The sequence below is a fragment of the Camelina sativa genome, chromosome 9 (assembly GCF_030686135.1).
Source record: "Camelina sativa cultivar CO46 ecotype springtype chromosome 9, ASM3068613v1".
Taxonomy (NCBI): Eukaryota; Viridiplantae; Streptophyta; class Magnoliopsida; order Brassicales; family Brassicaceae; genus Camelina; species Camelina sativa.
In genome coordinates, this window is record NC_141888.1 from 38,434,472 (window position 1) to 38,455,425 (window position 20,954).

Here is a 20,954-nt window from a genome sequence, read left to right on the forward strand (position 1 = left end):
CCGATACTTATAGACTAAAATCCTAAGTTAATTATATACAGAAGTCAAAACTGAAACCAAACGTAATAAATTGATTCGATATCACTCATATATCTATTTTAAACAAATAGATATATGAGAGTGATATTTTAAACTAAATTGCACATTGTAAAATCAAAAAGAATAATCAAAGAGAAGACAGAAGCAGTTATGATCTATTTGTTAAAAAGAAATATTTTAGTGAACTGTGAGATCAAACATGCTTCTCTAGCTATGATCAAAATGAATGATGATACGTAGTATGTCTGTATGCGTGATGGTAACGTTTTGCCTGCCCTCAGGCCCCTCACATTCTCTATTATGAATCTCCCTTTTCTGTCAGCTTTCGTCCAAAATCGATAGAGTCAGTAGAGAGCAGCTTAGTGGGTGATGGAGTCAGTAGAGAGTAGCTTAGTAGGTGAAGAAAGAGACATGTGACCGGGTAAATAATTATAGGCGCTAATGTTCAAATTCAATGTTTGATATATCGATCCTAATTAAGTATATTTTAAATATTTTGATATGTTAGTTTGAGTTCTAAAGTATATGCTAGGTTCTTGCGCGGGTCATATGCGAAAAATCACTCCTTACACATGCATGTAACTATCGATTTCATTCTCCATATATACACAAGCATACAAAACTAAATGTACAAATCATATAACGGTAAATAAAGTTGGTCTTATTATATTCATCTTCATATATTATTACATTCATCTTCATATTATTACATTCAAATAAATAAAATAAAACTAACTCTATTTAAAATTAACAAATTTAAACCTCCCTCTCTACACTACATTACTATTATTTTCAATCGATCCGATTTATTTCTCAAGTTCTAAAAGGACTTTCAAGACGAATATAATCATACATAATACCTTCAAATGGTCCTATACTTCTCGATTGTGTTAAATATATCGTATTATCACCAATATTTAGTAAACTTACGGCGACGTCTATACTATACAATCTATATAAACCATGAATTCCATGTCTCGCGATTGCATTGTCTTTTCCGATAAAACCCGTCGTGAAAATATGATCGGATTTCGGATCGTTGATCCGAATTTGTAATTCGGAATTTGCGGCTGATGCTAGAGCTATTCTGAGCGTGTAGAGTCCTACTCGGTTCACGTTTCTAAGGTTAAATATGATTTGCCATGTCGTTGGTTGGTATGTTTTGTTTCCAACGTTTCTATATAGTTAAATGAAAAGATGATTAGACATATAAGTTTTAGTATAAGAGCATTGATATAGAAAAATATATATATAGAGAGTTATATATGTTATGTATTTACCTGGTAACATGTGCAAAGAACCAATCTCTTCTATAATCACTCACACCCACTGTGTACACAAGATCGTTTTGAGGGTATAAATCTGCGTAACGATCCCACAATCCATATTGCCTAAATCTGCAGAAGTAAAAAAAAAAACATTAATGAATTAATGCGTGTGCTAATTATAGATAGGATTGTCAAAATGGGTTAAATAAGTGAAAAAGAGTAACAGAACAAAACCAGCATGAAGTCCGCCAAGAATTAATACGACAGGAACAAAAAAAATAATTGAAAATTCCTACTTATATAATATATATGTAAAACTATTATTCTACCAAAATATATATATATATATATGATTTTTTTTTTTTTTTTTTGAACAACATATATATATATATATATATATGTAAACCTATTAAAAATAGTTGTTCAAGAGAAGATCAAAGTACTAGCTAACCTGTCTTGGAGTGGGTTGACATAAAGCTTATTCATCAGTGTAGGGTATGGATCCGGTATATAGAATTCTCTGGCGGTTCGGTCAGGTACACCGATTTCCCACAACGTCGGACCGTTTCTTGGCGGTTCATACACTATAGGACCTACATTCATCAAGCTACCTATACACCTCAAAATAAATATAAACGTAAGCACAAACAAACGGTCAGCATTATTAGAACTACATAGAATGATTCCCTAATCATGCTCAATGTGGGTTTTAATTAGGCCAACTCTGAAACCATACGTAATAAATTGATTTAATATATCTCTCTCTTCAAAACAAATCGTAATATTTAAGTGAACTGTGAGATCAAGCATGCTTTTCTTCTAGCTATGATCAAAATGAATAAAGAAATGTAGTATATGTGTGTATACCTGGCGTAATGGTAATGCTTTGCTCAAATTTATAGTCTCCAATGAAACCAAAACCCCATGCGTAGAGACTATAATTGCCTTCCCTCACATTCTCTATTATAAATCTCCCTTTTCTGTCAGCTTTCGTCCAAAATTGATACCCCTTTTTGTCAAAAATAAAAATAAAAAAATAATTATAGACTATAACAATTACCATAAAAGAGGTGTCATAGCACATAAACTTTTGTATAAAGTATGAGTATATTTGTATTATGTTTATACCTTGGATTCGGTTTGCCATGAACCGGCTTCACCAATTGGTGCCAAACCAACAAAAGCAAATCTCCCATATATCCTTAATCTTGACACGTAACTACAACATTATGTAATCCAAAGCAAAATAAGATTAAAACAATGGTCAAAGTAAATATGAGAGAAAAAAAAAAATAATGTTTATCAAAGAGGGAAAATATTAACGTATTTACCTATCTTTGATAAGGAATTGACCTTCGATAGTACCTCTTTGATGACGCAGAGGATAATCTACTGAAGTAACAAAATCATAAGGCCAGCTTTTGACTTCAGCAGCCATCTGCGATTATATATGTAAATATAAGTTTCTGATAAGAAAAATATCGTATGTTTTACACAATACGATAGAGGGACACGACAAAAAAAGAACCTGTCGTTTAGCATCTCTCCATAGACGAAGAGTGGAATCTTTGGGAGAAACAGAGTTGAGATAAGCGAAGACAGGACCAAACACTTTCTTCCATGGCTCTCCATTTCTATAATCCATTCTCATATCTTTCCCCGCGTAATGCGTGCTTGTAAACATCTACAAAAACATCATTATTTTTAAAGAAACTATATTATTAACATTTCAAAAAAAAGGTGTACTCAAACAAATAATAAGTTAATTATGCTATAAAATCTGATGATTAACCCTTAAAGAAAGTTTTTAATATTAGTTAAGAATTAGCAATCAAAACCTAATAATCTATCATGATTTGGAGTTAAGTATTTATAAAAAAAAAAATGTATGTATGATAAATGGACTCACGGAGAGGGTGATGGGTCCGGCATGAGAGGTGAGGTCTTGCTTCATGGGGCCACCAAGACGGAACTCATCGCTCGGAGTTATCATCCAAAATCCAACAGGTGGTTCCGATGAGATCCAACCATGCACATTGTTGTCTTTGTCTTCCATTGAGTACATATACTTATCATCTACCTGCGTCACACCATATACATCACTCATCCCTCATGTTCTACAATTGTTTCAGAAGTTACAATCTAATGTAACATTCTTTAATTGTCTAGATGTAGTAGTAGTATATTTATATATATATACCTCTCCTTTGAACATAGGGTTCCTTGGATTTGTAAAAAGAACAGCTTCTTTGTATGCTAATTGCTTAGCATTGTCTCGATCCGCCATTGATGGCATGCTTCTTTGTCGATCATCTGATATCGCCATGAAATCAAATCTGAAATTTGCATCCCAAAAGTCATCAGAAACTTCACTAATAAATGAACTAGCTGAAATTAATTGGCATTTTAACTATAGATATAAATTAGTGAACATAAGGATGGTTACTTTTTCGAGTTGAGCTTGAAGACGATCCTGATTTGGTCCATGTCCACGTCGGGCCAACCTTCTAACCTCTCCAAAATACCATACATGTATATTCCGGAGACACCACTTCGAATGATATATCTTATAAAAAATTTTACATTCGATTACTTTGGAGGTTATATACATATATAAATATCTCTTTACTAACGATGATCTACGTACCTTTTATCTACGTTTAGGGGGACCAAGGAGCCACGTTTGGAGATAGTCCACGTTCTTGTAAATGATATTTCAATTTGTTCTTCATTCTGAGTTATGATTTCAAATTTAGTTCCTTCTAATCTACGAAACACGTACACATAAAAATATAAAACTACTGATTAGTCGAATTATTATGTTAACAAAACTATCATCTATTGTCTAAGAATTTTACACTTAGAAATATCATTAGAGTCTGAAAAAACTCACTTGTCAATTTCCAATTTCTTTCCCGGTTCATACCAGGTAACGTCCCAATACCTATTTCCGTAACAAAATATCCACACACACACAAAAAAAATACTATTGGACATTATGAAAATGTAAAATGCATTCGTATGTAATTATTTTTTCTCAATGTAACATGTTCCAAACGGATTGTGTTAAAAACTCTCATATGTTAAGGAATAAAAAAAAATCTTACCCCCGATCCTCAATCTCGTCGTCCAGCACATTATCGATACCATGGTATTTTATCCCAGTTATTAAGCCTTGTGGGCTCGAGAAAGTAACTTGAATAATACCATTATCAATTACCACCTTAAAACCAACAATTAAAAAATCTTATTATATCGTAAAAATATATGTATATATATATATATACAGATAAGAGGAATTGAATAAATTTTACCTTGTCACGACTAACTCTTCTTAACTGAACTGATAAGGCTGGTATGTTTTGTCCAGGCTTTGTGATGTTAAGTTTGTTTCTATAATAAAAAACAAATATTGTAGCAAATACATAAATCAAGAATATTCATTATTTTATTGATCAAGATAAATTACCTTACTGAATAGCAAAAAAAAGAAAAGAGTTTAAAACGTAAATGTTAGAAATTTATCGGTAGCTAACTAATAGGGTTAATTAAATAAATACCACAATTCTAAAAGTTATTTAAGAGAATAGCACAACAATTTTTTTTAATAGGAGAATACCATGGGACCCACGGTTTTTGGGAGTAAAAAAACAAAATCACCCTTTTCTTATTTTATTGTAATGTAGAAATGAAAGATTACGTGAAATTTTTTAAAATAGCATGTAATATTTATATTTTACATCTTATTTATGAACCCAAACTGACATATAATTTCATTCTAATTGTAAAATCTAAACCATAACCATCTCATTTGTGAACCCAAACCGATATATAATTTCGTTCTAATTGTAAAATTTAAACTCTAACCATCTTATTTGTGAACCCAAACCGACATATAATTTTGTTCTAATTGTAAAATCTAAACCATCTTATTTGTGAACCCAAACCGACATATAATTTCGTTCTAATTGTAAAATCTAAACCTTAAGAATCTCATTTGTGAACCCAAACCGACATATAATTTCGTTTTAATTGTAAACTTTAAACCCTAACTATTTCATTTGTGAACCCAAACTGATATATAATTTCGTTCAAAAAACAAAAATAACATGATATTTAAACAAATAACATGTAATATATGTAATGGGTATAAAAGTAATTGTATATGAAGAGAGGGAATAGATTGTGGGTCCTATGGTAGTTTGTTAAATACTTTCCATTTTTATGATATGTAGTGCATATACTCTAACTAATAAGGGTAGATGATATGAAAACAATTAAATTTATGGTACGAACTCCACTTGAATATGAACGGTCAAATTAGTTGAGGAGTGTTGAAGACGAAAAGAATAATTCCAATAGAGGGAACACAAATATCCATCATGGTATGAAAAGGCATAAAGAACATAAAAGTACCATATGTATTAAAAAAACAATAATACTTTTGTATTTAAAAAATATAATAATTTGTTTAACAAAATACACATGGGTATTATGTGTGAGAATTGAGAAGAAGACAAGTAGTTAAAAAATACAAAGACATGTAGGTGTTCTAAGCCGAAAGGTAAAAGCAATCCAATATTGTTTTTTTTTTTTCTAAGGTTTTGTAATTAAAAAACAAAAAAAAAGAGACGAAGGTTTAAGATTATTAAGACCAATTCCTTAAACAAATATTCCTTGTCGTTTAACGTCAGTAACTTTTTGACACACGTCTCGTGAACATCTCGGTTTCGAGATTCTCCTTTGATTTTTCACGTTATAAAAATTTGAATGTGATGTTTTTATGGAAGTATATGATCTTTTTTTCTGGCAGTATCTATATAATTATGTGTGTGTTGTAGATACAAACTCAAATTAAAGAAAGTAGTCAAGGATTGTCATTTCAAAAAACTTCAATTATGTTTTGGTAAAGCATTTGTTATATAGACTCTATATAGTCAAGGAAGCCAAAACGAAAGAAATCAAGAGAATAAATACTATATAATTACCTTATAAAGCTAATATGGAAATGAAATCAAGGAAAGTTTATTAAGTACTGGCCAAAATTTACGCTAAACATTTATTTCACATATTTAAGTCTTAAGGCTTTTAATTTTATATAATTCATGAACCTTAAAAAAAAAAAAACAACCAATAGACAGGTGAATGAATACAAAATAGTACACCAGATTATGATGAATAAAGTTAAGAACCTCTCTCTCTGCTTGTTCCTTTCAGTAAGTTTGACATGTGAACTTGTGAATTTAAAGCTTGTGAACTCAATGTTTTGCATAAAAAGGTAAAAAGGAAAAAAATCCGACCCAACACAAAACAGAGATGGGTTAAAGAGAAAACATACAGTGAGTTCTGAGAATGAACACTTTGAAGAAGAAGAAGAACAACAAGAAGAAGAACTTGGACAATGATCCGACCCGGCTTATTCGCCGGAGCTCCGACCTTCATCTCCGCCACACAATTCACTAAACTTCCGACATAGAAACCAAATTGTTAATGCATGGATTTATACGTATATAAAACACACAAATACGTGTTTGTGTACATATATAGACAAGTATTAAGAAAACCTTATTTAAGGTTTAACTAAAAATGGGTTAAAAAAAATTAACAAAGAACAATGAAAAGTAATTTAAGTGTACCTTTAAGATTTTCTTGTGTGTTTGGGTTTCTTGGGAAGATAAAATTGCAGAAGAAGAAAGAAAAGCTTTTCTTTACCTATGAAGAAGGTAATGTCTCTCTCTCTCTCTGTCTTCTCTCTTCTCTCTAAAAATCACTAATTATTCTTTTTTTTTAGTTCTCACAATAATCATAGGATTAGAATCTTAACAAGCTTTATATATCCTTAGAAATGTACATGTGTGTATATACATGTATATGTAAATGTGTGCGCGTACGTAATTGATCTACACCATCTTAATGTTGCAGGTGTGACTTTTTTGTTGCCTAACCTTTTCATCTTTCTTTTTTGTTCTGAAAAAATAAAGATTAAAAATTGATTATATTAGTATTAAAAAAAAAAAGAGGAATATCATATGGAGTAGTATTGTTATTACTCCATTATGTACGCTAACTAATACATTCATCACATAAATAATACTACTAATAAGAATTGTGTATATGAGGAATTGTGACAGTACAGAACTTTTGTCCATCCTAAAGAACATTTCTTCATATAAAATTCATACCGAAATTGTCAAATTTAACCTCACCTCATTGTCCCCATGCGCAAAAAGTTTCTGCATTATAAGTTGTCGTTTAACGATGGTTATGAAACTTGTTGAACCTCTGCCTATAATTTGTTGTCAAGTTTCACATAAATGTTTTGGGATTTCATTTACTCACAGTTACTTTAACGTCTAAATTCTTTTTAAAAAAACGGTTTGTAATATGGAAAACTTTATGAACCTGAAAGTTGAAATAAATTCTACCCCCAAAACTTGAAAATTATTTTATTTACATATACTACAATAAGGCTGCCAAAATATAAGCTGTTTTTATTGACATCTAATGCAACAAATATTAAAGAAATTGCTGCAAAAAACTATGTCAAAAATATATGTTTTTTTTTTTTTCTTCAAACAATCAGAAATATATGTTTTCTTTCTATAAGAAAATTCGTCAATCGGTCAGAGGACGGTCAACTTTCCGTATCTTAGGCGAAATACCAAATTTTGGAATTAATGGGTACATAGAATTTCTCTGACGACGACTTTTAGAGGGACTCATCGATATTACCATTGTTAAAATATTCAAGTCAGTGTAACCAAAACGACGACTTATGTGCTGAAAACACCCATTAAAAAGACAAAGGGTCAAAACTCAACAAATATCCATATACTAATATACTGCTACTGTATAAAGAATAATCTCGAGTCGTTTATTGCCGAACTTGTCGGAAAATGGAAGGTAAATATATTTGTTCTTTCTTCTACTTCGTTAATAATTTCAGTTAATATTTATATTAATATTTTTTAAATACATTTGATATTCTACCCTTTAAACTATATTTTTTAAAAATATTATTTACAAAGTTAATCTTTAATAAATTGTACCAAAAATAAAAAATAAAAAACGATTTTATCTTCAACCTAACAACAAATATTTTTTTAAAAATTTAATTCATTTTAAAATAAAAATACATTAAATCGAATATCTCTTATCTGGTAAGTTAGTATTGCACAAAATCTTAATAAAAAAAACTAATCAAAAAAATAAAAATCATTTAGATTGCTCTCGAAGCTAAAAGAAGATTCTATTAACTTTAAATCGACGCTCTCTCTCCATATAATCATCAAACGGCGACATTGATGCCGACTGATCTTTCCTCTGTTTAGTGAAACAGGTGACGAGGAGATTGAATCTTGTGTACGAGAGGAATCATTGGTCTCATGGGTTTGGTGTCACAAGTTTTTCATGAAGCTGGAGGATATGTACTATGTAGGGTATGCTCAATTCTATGTCATCTTCAGTTTAGTTTCTTGCTCTTCACTGCTTTAGTAATTACATAGTTGTGTAATTTGCTTCCATTTCGCTTTGCTTTTATGGGTTAGGAATTAGGATCTTACCAAGAACTCGTATGGACAAAGAGGTATTCATAATTTATTACTTCTTAGCTTAAATGATTAAAATTGTTTTTAGAAGCGTCAACTCTGAAATATGATTTTTTGAGTTTCCATTTTAACACATCTGAAATATGATTAAAAATTAAAATAAGTTTTCACTCTCCTTTGATACTTCTAATGTGTAATTACAATACTAACTAAATTACATATGTTTTACAAATTATTTCTAAAAACACCAAAACACATAATTATATAAATTATAAATTATAAAAATTTAATACAAATATATATATATATATATATACAATTATTGTCTTGGAGTGTACGACAGATTAAAACCTAGTACAATTTCAGAATTGTCAAATCCTTTAAACGACACAGATCTGACTGAATTAGGGGTAATTTATACTCCCTCCGTTTTATATTACTTGTCGTTCTAGGTGATTTCACACATATTAAGAAAACATTTAAAATTTCTGTTTTACCCTTCATTAATACACTAGTTCATTTGATACAAATAATTAATAAGCTAAAAGTTATGGGTAAAACTAAAAATTTGATTCATAAACTTGCATCGTAAATACAAAACGACAAGTAATGTGAAACAAAAAATTAAGTCCAGAACGACAAGTAAAAATAAACAGACGGAGTATCAAATACTCAAAAACATTTAACATGTTTCTTATGGTTGTACTTGTGCCGCATAAAAAGACTACAATTCAAAAATAATAATAATAATAATAAGAAAGAGGCTTTGGATGCCATAAAATCCACTATCTTATTTTCGTTACAACACTGTGAAAATGATTTTCCAGTTTAAAATATAAAACCCGATTCTACATACATCATATTTCAAATCAGTACATAAAATCGGTAAACTAACTTTTTTTTTTTTTGTCAAACTAAAAATCGGTAAACTAACAACAAACAAAAAATGATGAATTTCATATGTATCTTGTCAAATAGGTTTAAAATAGATTCAAATGAATCGCTAATCTATCAGACTATCACGTATTTTGAAGTTTTTTCTTTCTTTCTTTTCATTATCATTTTGAGTAATATGGTCTTTGGTTTTGATTAATCCCAAGAGTATGTATAGGTAAAGAATTATTCGCACATCCGGATAATCATTTTTACCAAAATCCATAAGACGCTCAAGCATGGGCCATGGCAGACTAAATTTGCAGTAATTTTTTTTAATAAAAAAGGCACTAAAGTTGGATGGATTTACACCTTTCTCTAGGTTATGGAATCAACTGCACCACTTATCATCATCATCACCCTGCTATTTTTAGCTTTAGAGCGATAAATAATTATTATCTTAGTATTCATATTTTTTTAATTAAACTGTTTTTTTTAGTCAGAAATTGTAGTTTTTTAAAACAAATCTATGGATTAGTAGGAGTACAAGAAGTTTATTTATAACAAGGTTGACAAATATATTATATATTATTTATATAATGGGTTAGTTTGTACGTCATCAAGTTGGCCAAACAAAATAGAAGATGATGACATAATACCGAAATAACGGTCTTAATTTGACCCCCCACATTAAGACTATCTCCCTAGTCCCTACCCCAAAAGTTTGTCAAGAATTAATATATTTTTCTAAGTATAGAATATATAAGATATATACCGAAATCGCATAATATGTTAAGATAGGAAAAATGTAGTATGGTAATTAGGTGATAATGAGATGATCTAACGCTACTACTTTTGAATTACTTTTCCATAACTTTAAGTGATTAAGAGAGATTAGACGTGACTTCAAAAGTTGAATGTTTCAAGGTTTTTTTTTTTATTACGAATAACTCTTCTTACGCAAATACTATTGTCGATTCTATAAGATACTTCTACACAGGATCCAGATATTATAATCTCGAACCATATGAAAAAAGTACTTATATATAATCGATTAAAGACATCGTCCACCATTGATGATGGCGCATCAAGCCGACCCACTATATAGACACACAACTACACAACATAATGAAACAAAATGTGACAAATAAAGAAACATTTATACTTTACATGGCTGTAAACATTCATAGAGTATTAGTATACATTACACACGATCATATATACTTTTAAAATTAAGATAAACATAAAAAAGAAGAAGAAGAGATGAATACATGATGGGGTATTATTATAATAATGACGGCGAAAATGGGTTACAGCTCTCTCGGTGGTTTCGTTGGTGCAAGGCAAAAGAAACTTCAAAGTAGGTTAGTTAGAATGGTGGAGAGTCTATTTAATTTTCCATTTTCCTCTTTTGAAAAAGAACAAATTCACATTTAGTTTTCTAATTTCACAAAGTCAAATATGGTTGAGTTCTTCTTCTTCCCCGTAGGCCGTAAGTTTATCTTTTCAACGCATCGTAGGGTTAAAGTTGTTGAAACGCATATGTTTAGCTATGGACGTGTATTATATGTAGTATTTTGTCATTCTGAATTAACTATATTAATATTAACATAGGGTTGGTTTGATATTGTTGAACTAAGATTTTGATATTTCATGGCTCTTTGAACGATTGAATATTTCTGAGTAAAGCCTATTTAATTTGGTAATTCCTTTTTGCATTTGTTTAACTTTCACAAAGCCTACTAATTTTTGATTTTTTAATTTTTGTAATAAAAATTTAAAATAGATGATTTCATTTGTTTTGTTTTGTTTTATTTGGGATGTCTAGTGAGATTTCAAAGAACGACGTGTTTTCTACTATAATTTCAAGAACCACGAAATTATGTTCTTACAAGATTCTTCCAATATATAGATAACTTATGTTGAAAAATACCCACAGTCTGAATATAATTATGAGTGTTAATTTGCATTATAGATGGTGAAAACTATATGAAAATACAATAACATGTGTAACATAAAACACATTTTGATGTTCTTTATATCCATGTGATGTTAATAATATTAGTTATGAATCTAGCTCCTTTTTTTTTTGGGACAAATGTTATGAATCTAGCTGAACATCTAATTTACTAAATAAACTTCTATTTTTGCCCATAATAAGCTAACGATATATCTTACAACGCTCCAAATTATCAATTAACATGTTATTATTTATTATTGTATACCTCTACAAAAATTCTAATATAACTAATCTGTAATAGTGCAGTCAAGAAAATCACACTATAAATTACGTACCTAAATTTGTATATGCATATACAAAATTGTCATTTACTAAGAAAAAGAATATGAGTATTTTCAATACTAAGGCTGTAATAATCGGAGTGAATTGCAAAACTAGCACAATATATATAGATTCAAGTCAAGAAAGTTGTACAGAGAGGGGAAATAACTAAATTGGTTGAAAGCTTTAGTAAAGTTGGAAAACCATATGGTTTGAGGTATTTATTTAATGTAATTTCAATTATGGTTAATTACTTATTAATTATAGATGTTTTATGGGGTTCGATGTGAAATTTTCGGATTATAAAAAAGAAAAAAAGAAAAATATCAAATGGATAGCAAATTAATTATAGCTTCCTTTGAATCTTAAGTTTCTATATACTGTATGTCTCTTTGTTTGGTATATATTTTGGTATGGCACTAAACAATTGAATTCATTCGTTGTGAAAAAAGTTGTTGTTGTTAAGCGTCATGCGTGGTTTGGCCACTGAGAAGCAAATCTAACTTAGCCTCATTTTGATGCTCTTACGTTAAAGAGTGTTATTTCATGAGATAGTTACATTTGTCAGGATAGTCGGTATGAACAAAAGAGATATATCTATACGCTTCAGGGCTGTTAACTGTTGTACGTTAATTCAGTACACTACATACATTACACTATATTATTTGGGATGTCTCTTTTCATTTTAAATGATCACTAGAAAGATCTGACAAAAAGTTAGTTTTGAGATAATAAGTGAGCATGATCACAATTCACAACTATGTCAACTAATAAGACTTCTTTTCTTTTCTTTTCTTTTCTTTGTGAGTGCAAACTGCAAACAATAAGACTTAATCATGTTTCTGGTGAACAGACGTATAATTTATATCTTTTCGTCTTAGTTGACCCTATCATATATATTCTATTAATTTCCCCTAAACCAAATACTATAATATAATTTTGCTACTTTTATGTTTTGAATTTTCTATAATTTGCTTGCGACTAACTCCGGTGAAAGATAAAAAGTAGATTGTGCTTCTAGAAAAGTTAATTAACGAATTATAATTACAAAAGTGGAAGAGAAAAGTGACAAAGATTAGTCACGTGGATATGAACATTATTGATGAATCATAAGTCACAAGACTTGCTTACATATGTCCCTTTGGCCCTTTACCAAATTGTTTTTATCCACGTTTGTAGATTCTCCACATACATTGATAACATGTGGTATCTTGTTTCTGCCATATTCTCTCTCTTTTTCTTTTGAAAAAAAATCTGTTAGGTAATTAAGCTAAATAATCAGACTACTATCAGAGCACCGGTTTTAAAAGAGAGCAACTTATTCGAAACTTTAATCTTTATGATTGATTGTCCTCAGGCTATCCAACCAATTTATGATCCTAAGTTTAAGTGATGTTCACACTTTAAGTGATGTTCACACTTTCGTCTTCGAATTTATGATCCTAAGTTTATATTTTTCTTCTTTATCTCTAGATGGTTCTAATCATTTGTAGAGTTTAGACATTGTACAATGATGTTTGATATTGAGCAAAAATAAAAACAGAGTGGATCCGCAACAAAACAAAAGTAATATATTTTTATATTGGGCCGTTAGCCCGGCCGTGAGTCCAATAAGAGTGTCGTAATTTTTTATCAGGGTCCAATGTACAAATAAACTGCAGCGTACCAACTGATTTGTTTTTTTCCTTTTTCTTTTGTCACAAGACATGTTCACTATCTCTATAGTTGTTGTAATAAATATATTTAATGTTTTATATAATACCAAAGAAAATGTTAATGAATGATTTGAGTGTGCCAAGAGAAAAAAAAAAATTAAACATGTATATATACGTAAAATTAACTAGCACAAAAAAAACAATATAGCCAATGTTGGAGTAATTCGAGATCAGATCAAAATGGATAATATATAGAGAAGACGAATATCGAGATCATAATTGGTGTGTATATAAGTGCGGATTACTTTAGAAAATGTTTCGTACAAATAACTTTATTGGTTTGCGCAACTATATTTTCATATAGTACAAGAGTTCATCTGTAATTTTATAGTAGTGTAATTTTATAAACATAGCATTAACATGATCAACTGTTACTGAATTCTATAAACAATGAACTCATGGCCAACAAACCTTGGAACATATAGTACAATTACCACCAGTGTTCAAGTTCCAACGACTCAAATTTCAAGCTTTAATTGAGTAATTTAGTAAAACCTCAGAAAATAAAAGTAACTTCAATTTTGATGGATTTTTAAAAGCATCAAATTGTAGAATATATGAGTGCTCTTTAGTCTTTATTTTATGTAAGTTCACGTGAAAGAGTACTAATCAAACGATTATATATACAGGTGATATACAGATTACTGCTAGCTGTAATAACGATTAATGACCAATCAAATTCAAATATAATCTGTTCAAGATAAAGGCTAAATTATTCATTCTTTCGAACAAACCAAAATCTTTCTTTAGAAGCACAAAATGGTACACTGACGGCTGATGGTTGACATGTGGCAGGTAGATTTTGTTTCCTTTTAGTTTCATTTTAAGGATAAAAACATAAATCAAGACGAAAAGAAACACACTCTTATTCGTGTGTTGGAGACTCGAGATCTGATTGGTCGAAAACAAGCCCACGTGGTCACCATATACTAAACTCTTAAAAAGCTTTAGCAGTAGTAAATCTAGTGATACTAACTTTATACTAACGAAAAAAGCTGAAGAGAAATTTACTTAAACACTGGTTTCAAAAAATTTAAGCATAGATTAATAGTAGTAATTTTAATATCTACAAGTGCTAGATTTTCGCATGTAAGATAATCATATTTCTAAAAACTATGATGGAGACTTTAGAACTAATTAACTATTGTAAATTCATATAAAGATGAATCATACACTGGTTTCATATGTTATATGTGTAAGACTAATCATATTGGAAAAATACTAATCATATTAGACATTAGAGATTGAATTCTATACTATTCGAAAGCTCAAAAACATAATACTAACTAGCTAACAGAATTATATAGAGATAGATATGAATAAAAAAAAACTTGAGACTACAATTATATTTTCTTTAATCTAATTTAATATCCCACTAGCTCAATCCGACTTTTGTATTTTTGGATTATAAACTTTTTGCATTTTTGGTCCAAAAGCTCGTCCCACTGAATCAAAGCAAGTTAGTTTAGTGTATCCTCTCTTTAACATCGAAAACTCGAGATCTTGATGCGTATTTCTTTTGGAAAGTATATGTAAGGCTAAACATAGTATTTGTAATAAAGAAATGGATCAGGTGTACGAAATCTATATATGCTGAAGGCGAGGAGCGTGCGAAAGCATCTCCTAATTAGCATTCTCAGGAGCTGTTTCTGCTACTCTCACGTGTACGTCTGTCACACATTTCTATATTAATTCCACCTTATAATACATATAACAGTTGTTGATATTCGCTGGTCATTAAACAAAACTTTAACAGGAAATATAATCCCATAGTTTGGTTTACTTGGACGAGATCATGAATTCATGGGAACCAATATTTGATATGTTTTAAATTACAATATTGTAAACGGTAAGTTAAAGAACCAAGTTATAATTACTGAGGAGATTTTGTCTCATGAAACTAATTACGTTTTTCTGTATGTACAATAACTTTCCCTATTTGGAAACTTGCCATACCTAGGTACTATGTTGATGGGATAGAATATGTCTGCAAACAATAGTTTTCTTTATGTCTAAATCAAAATTTTTTTTTTCGGTAATATCTTATACAAATAGGTTTTTTTTTTTTTTAATTTAAAATGTACATTAAAAGTAATAATATAGATATCAAATAAGGTTTTCGTTTCATTTTTTAAAAAAATTTCTCTGGTTTATCAATATATATTATACTAATCAAACAAAAATATTTTTATTTTATGCAATATACTAAGCAAATATATATTATATAGAAGCTATGTAATTTAATTTGATTAACCTGTAAGTACTCTAGCTCTAATAGGGCATTCTTCTATCTCATGTGTTCTATGAAAAATATGTATACATTATCTTTAGGTTATAAAATTGGTACATTACTAAATAGCCCTCAAGAAGTTGTATCAACCAATACGAAGGACTCAAACAGATAATCCTTTGTTTATTCCTCGAATAGATTGTTGACTCTTACTTCCTTCTCTTTTCTGTTTCTTCTCTCTCTCTCTTTCTCCTGATTCGTTCTTCTCATCTTCCTTTGTTCTAGCAAAGATCTAGAAAAAACCCTAGAACAGGGAAGCTAACCTAGATCAAGAGGAAGATCAAAACAAAGTTAAAATTGATGGGGAGAGGGAAGATTGTGATCCAGAAGATTGATGATTCGACCAGTAGGCAAGTCACTTTCTCCAAAAGAAGAAAGGGTCTCATCAAGAAAGCTAAAGAACTTGCTATTCTCTGTGATGCTGAGGTCGGTCTCATCATTTTCTCCAATACCGACAAGCTCTATGACTTTGCCAGCTCCAGGTTTCTATCTTCTGCATTCAATATATCCCTAGATCTCACATCTACTAACCTGTAGATATACATGTATACATGTAATTGTATATCTATTACTACATGGAAGTATATATGTATTTACTTATATATAACATCATGTATGGTTTTCTTAAAAGGGTTGGGTTAATTTAATAATTTGTGTTTAGTTGTTTGATTTTCTCATTTTTAGTATACATTTTTGTGCATCTAGTGTCCGATATAACGTTCTATATTTCAGTATATATGTATACAAGGGTGATTCTCTTTATGTATAGCTCACGAATCTTAATCTTTTCAAAGGAAACTTAGTTTGAATGGAGGATGGCAAATCAAACAAATAGGAATTAAAGACGATAACTAGTTTTAAAGATGAAGAAACTAATTGAAGTAGTCTCATGGCTCATTGTATGTGTGGACATGTGTGTCATTGGTTGTAAATTGTGTATCTGGACTGACAGTCTGACAGTGTGTCTTTGCCAAATTTAGAAACATTTGAGAACTAAAAGAGTGATATATAGTAATAAAAGGTCAAACAAGTACAATGTTGGAAAACTAAAAGAGTGATATAAAGGAGTATACAAGGTGATCACCAGAATATGAATCTCAGTATTTTGTGTATATTGTACAATGCTAGAACGATCAGGTGACTGATCAGTATATCTGGCCATATATGACTGTATCATTTTATTTTGTCACAAAATTTTTGAACCAACAAATCTTTTGTAGTAGGTTCTCGTTCTTCTAACTGTGAATAATTCATATTTATTTTTGAAGAACCTTAATTTTAATTTGGTATATATGAAACCATGGTGAATAGTGATATGTGTCTGACTTAATTATATATATATATATATAAATATATATATATATATATATATATATATTTCCTAATTATGTGGTAAGAATCTTAAACCTTTTGACAAATTTTTAAAGATTGTAAAAATTTACCCAAGGAAGTCACGGATTTTGTTTATTATTTCATTAGCAATGGATATAGAAATACTATTTGCTCCATAGATAAATACTACTCAATGAACTAGTTCTGAGTTTTAAAAACCTTGTAATGAACACAGTGTAAAATCTACTATTGAACGCTTCAATAAGACCAAGATGGAGCAGCAACAAGTACTTAACCCTGCATCAGAAGTTAAGGTACGTATAACAGAAATCCCACAACATATAATTAGAGGAAAATAGAATTATAGTACTAGTTAAGATCTTAATCATGTTTGTATTATTACACTTGAGTTTGAGAGTTGACAAGTTAGACTGTGTTGCGTACTGTAGTTTTGGCAAAGAGAGGCTGAAACATTGAGGAAAGAACTACACTCATTGCAAGAAAATCATAGGTACGTACTTTGCTTATATAATTGTGACTTTGTGAGTAATCATGATTTTCAACTCAAAACTAGTAGGTAGCGAGTGAATTAACTTTATCGTATGTGATAGTGTACGTAGTTGTGTTATTAATCTGTTCTCACTTGGTGAATTAACTCTCTTTTCAGTTAAAATGTGGTGCATTTGAAATGTCTTTGCTTTGAAGCAAGTACTATTTTTTTTTTTGTGATGAATTTCTAACATTAAACAAACTCCAGTTACATATATATAGTGAACAAAATGGATTTATGTGTCTCTAATAATTAGTTCCTTTTAAAAAGATGCATACATATAATGTATATGTCGTCATGTTTATTAAACCAACTAACCAAGGGTCCAAGGGAAACAAATATATGTATATGTTGAAAACTCGGTCGACCATGCTTTCTTTGTCGGGTTAGTTTATTTTTGGAACTTGTCGGGCAGGTTAAATCTGTTATAGGAATGTGAATATCATTAATATGAAGATGTGAGGTTTTACAAAATAGCATAACCTTAGATATGTAATCTTGCCAAAAAAAGAAATAAAAACAAGAGTTACAAGCAAAATGTTGAGTGTCAATAAACAACTTATCTAATCGGAAGGGACATCAAGTTCATGAATTGCTTCCGGTTCAGTCGGGCTGTGCCTGTGATGGTGTTTCTGATTTCCTTTTCTAGGTTGTGCCATGTATTTTAACTGGTAACTGTAATGATATATCTTTTGTAATAAAATAGGCAACTAACGGGAGAGCAACTAAATGGTTTGGGCATTAAAGAACTGCACAATCTAGAGAGCCAGCTTGAAATGAGTTTACGTGGAATTCGTATGAAAAAGGTAAATATTGATCTATATATATGAATCGTCTAGCTCGTTCTTGTTGGAACAATGAAATTCAAACTAATCAATCTTTTCGAACCTCGCAGGAACAAATTTTGACCAATGAAATCAAAGAACTAACTAGAAAGGTAACTATATTATATACCGGCAAAGCAAAGACATTTCAAAGCAGTTAAGATGATGGATAATCAAACCCCTAATTTTTATTTTTCTCTATTTATAAACTCTTTGCAAATGTGATGAAATGCAAACAGTAACTCTTATACGAAAACTCTTTTCACTGAGAGAAAAGATACTAACGATGTTGTGTCAAACTTCGAATGTAAACGAAAAATGTTTACACGTATCATTTATATAACTGCTTTTTAATCTTTTGCAGAGGAATCTTGTTCATCATGAAAACCTCGAATTGTCGAGAAAAGTACAAAGGATTCATCAGGAAAACGTCGAACTATACAAGAAGGTAAAATGGAAACAATAAACTTCATCACTTCAAGTTGCAACTAATAATTCCTTTAAGATCCTAGCTAGCTAGTTGAAACTAGACAACTTATAGATATTAGTTACAAAAATGGTATTGTGGTAATGATCTTACAGGCTTATGCAACGTCAAACAAAAATGGATTGGGAAATCATGAGCTAGTAGATGCAGTTGATGATGAATCCCATGCAGAGGTTAGGCTGCAGCTAAGCCAGCCTGAGCAGTCCCATTAATTATAAGACTTCATCAAAGAGCTAAGATCATTTAAAGATATAAAACCTTGTTCGTTCTTGATTATCTCAAAAGCATTTCAAATGAACGTACATATTATAATATGAAGAGGGACACGTCGTTTAACTATGCCAATATGCTTTCAGGCAGAAGTGAGTGCGAGTGTAATCATGTCGGAGAACAAACCGAAGGTTTGATTTTGTACGATATAGTGCAATCAATGGGTACAGCTAGCTTCACGATTATGTTCTTTTTTATTGGCTTTTTCATGTGTTTTCAAGTATATAATTAAGACATATATTAAAAACATACGATATAGTTAAAGTAGGGTGATGGTCATTTGAAAATCGGTTTGATTTCATTTCCTATTTGTTGGTCCATGTTTCAGTTTTTTTTTTTTTTTTTTTTTTTTCATTCTGTATATGAGTATTTTTGTTTATAGGTCGGCTTGGTATGTGAGTATTTTTGTTTATACGGATTTGAATCAGGATGGTGATTGACGCACCATCCATACAACCACAAACCATTAGACTATACACTATAATGGTCGGTTTTGATATATTTCAAATTCGACTTTGATCAGATTTATATAAGTTCTCAGAAGTAGAAAAAGTTAAATCAGGGGAACTAAGTGTTTTTCTTCTTTTGCTCACGTCAAAGTTAAAAAAAAGTAATAAACTACCATGTATTAACCCACTATGTTTAAAAAAAAGTGTATAGTTGAGAACATATTATTCATCGAGATTTTTTTTAATAAGGGATAGTTGAGAACTTGAGATTATTGGGTTCATCAGTTTAGGGAAAATTGGTAAAAGCAAAAGTTGTCTAGTGGAGAACTTGAGATGGTAGCAAAATATGAAGAGGTGAGAACTTGAGATGGTAGCAAAAGAAAATTGGTAAAAGCAAAAGTTGAGAACTTGAGATTATTGGGTTCATACAAGCGGTGTTAAATGACTTAACATATACAAAAATGCATTGTTTAACATATATCTCTTAATTCATTATGCCTTTTAGTCGTATTCAAAACAAAAACATAGTGTAGTGAAAAAAAAAACTATTAATCTCGTCTTGATTGAGATCTGGTTTCACTCTACATCGGATCTTTCCAAAGAAAATGGATGTAAAAATCTGTCACCGGTTGTATAATATAGGATCTTATTAGGTGTTCAAAAACACTGAGGTACGTACGTACGATGTTGTCCAGCAGGATAGGCAACGAGTTATAAATCTCTTAGATAAATGTATAACTTTGAATTATTTTGAAATGATGTGAATGCGGAGAACAAACACTATAATAAGTGTATAGTATAACAAGTAAGTATATGATATATATACATGATGATGTTCGAGACATACACATACATATAGTGTTTCAGCCAATGATCATACCAAATAATTCACTAGACTTATCTTGAATCCAAAGAATAAAGATTGGTTGTAATAGTATTCACTTATCTTATCTCTTTTTGTTTGTTGTTGTAATAGTTTTAAAATGTACTAAGAACCAAGAATTTCTCAATCTTTAAATGATAGTGACA

General features: G+C 30.2%; 2 protein-coding genes across 5 annotated transcripts; one reads left to right on the forward strand and one right to left on the reverse strand.

Annotated features, from left to right (window-relative positions):
- Window positions 1-679: 679 nt before the first annotated feature.
- LOC104713705 (uncharacterized) lies at window positions 680-7,567 on the reverse strand. Of its 4 annotated transcripts, none has more exons than XM_087466435.1 (17): window positions 7,514-7,567; window positions 6,944-7,274; window positions 6,646-6,766; window positions 4,622-4,700; window positions 4,415-4,530; window positions 4,201-4,251; window positions 3,955-4,074; window positions 3,754-3,873; window positions 3,508-3,643; window positions 3,217-3,387; window positions 2,836-2,991; window positions 2,639-2,745; window positions 2,436-2,526; window positions 2,175-2,316; window positions 1,759-1,918; window positions 1,320-1,436; window positions 680-1,216 (listed from the first exon to the last, which is right to left on the reverse strand). In XM_087466435.1, exons 3-17 carry the CDS (start codon window positions 6,747-6,749, stop codon window positions 853-855), a joined length of 2,034 nt encoding a protein of 677 aa, XP_087322561.1. In that variant the 5' UTR covers window positions 6,750-6,766; window positions 6,944-7,274; window positions 7,514-7,567; the 3' UTR covers window positions 680-852. The 4 variants fall into 4 exon arrangements, with proteins under 4 accessions (XP_087322561.1, XP_087322563.1, XP_087322562.1 ...); XM_087466437.1 differs by having other exon boundaries at window positions 6,646-6,771; XM_087466436.1 differs by lacking the exon at window positions 7,514-7,567 and having other exon boundaries at window positions 6,944-7,392.
- Window positions 7,568-16,153: 8,586 nt separating this feature from the next.
- Window positions 16,154-19,669, forward strand: LOC104713706 (agamous-like MADS-box protein AGL17). Its single transcript, XM_010430887.3, is given in 8 exon segments — window positions 16,154-16,495; window positions 17,581-17,659; window positions 17,795-17,856; window positions 18,602-18,701; window positions 18,791-18,832; window positions 19,084-19,167; window positions 19,302-19,415; window positions 19,417-19,669. Coding segments are annotated over 8 exon segments (690 nt in total). The 5' UTR covers window positions 16,154-16,313; the 3' UTR covers window positions 19,444-19,669.
- Window positions 19,670-20,954: the final 1,285 nt, after the last annotated feature.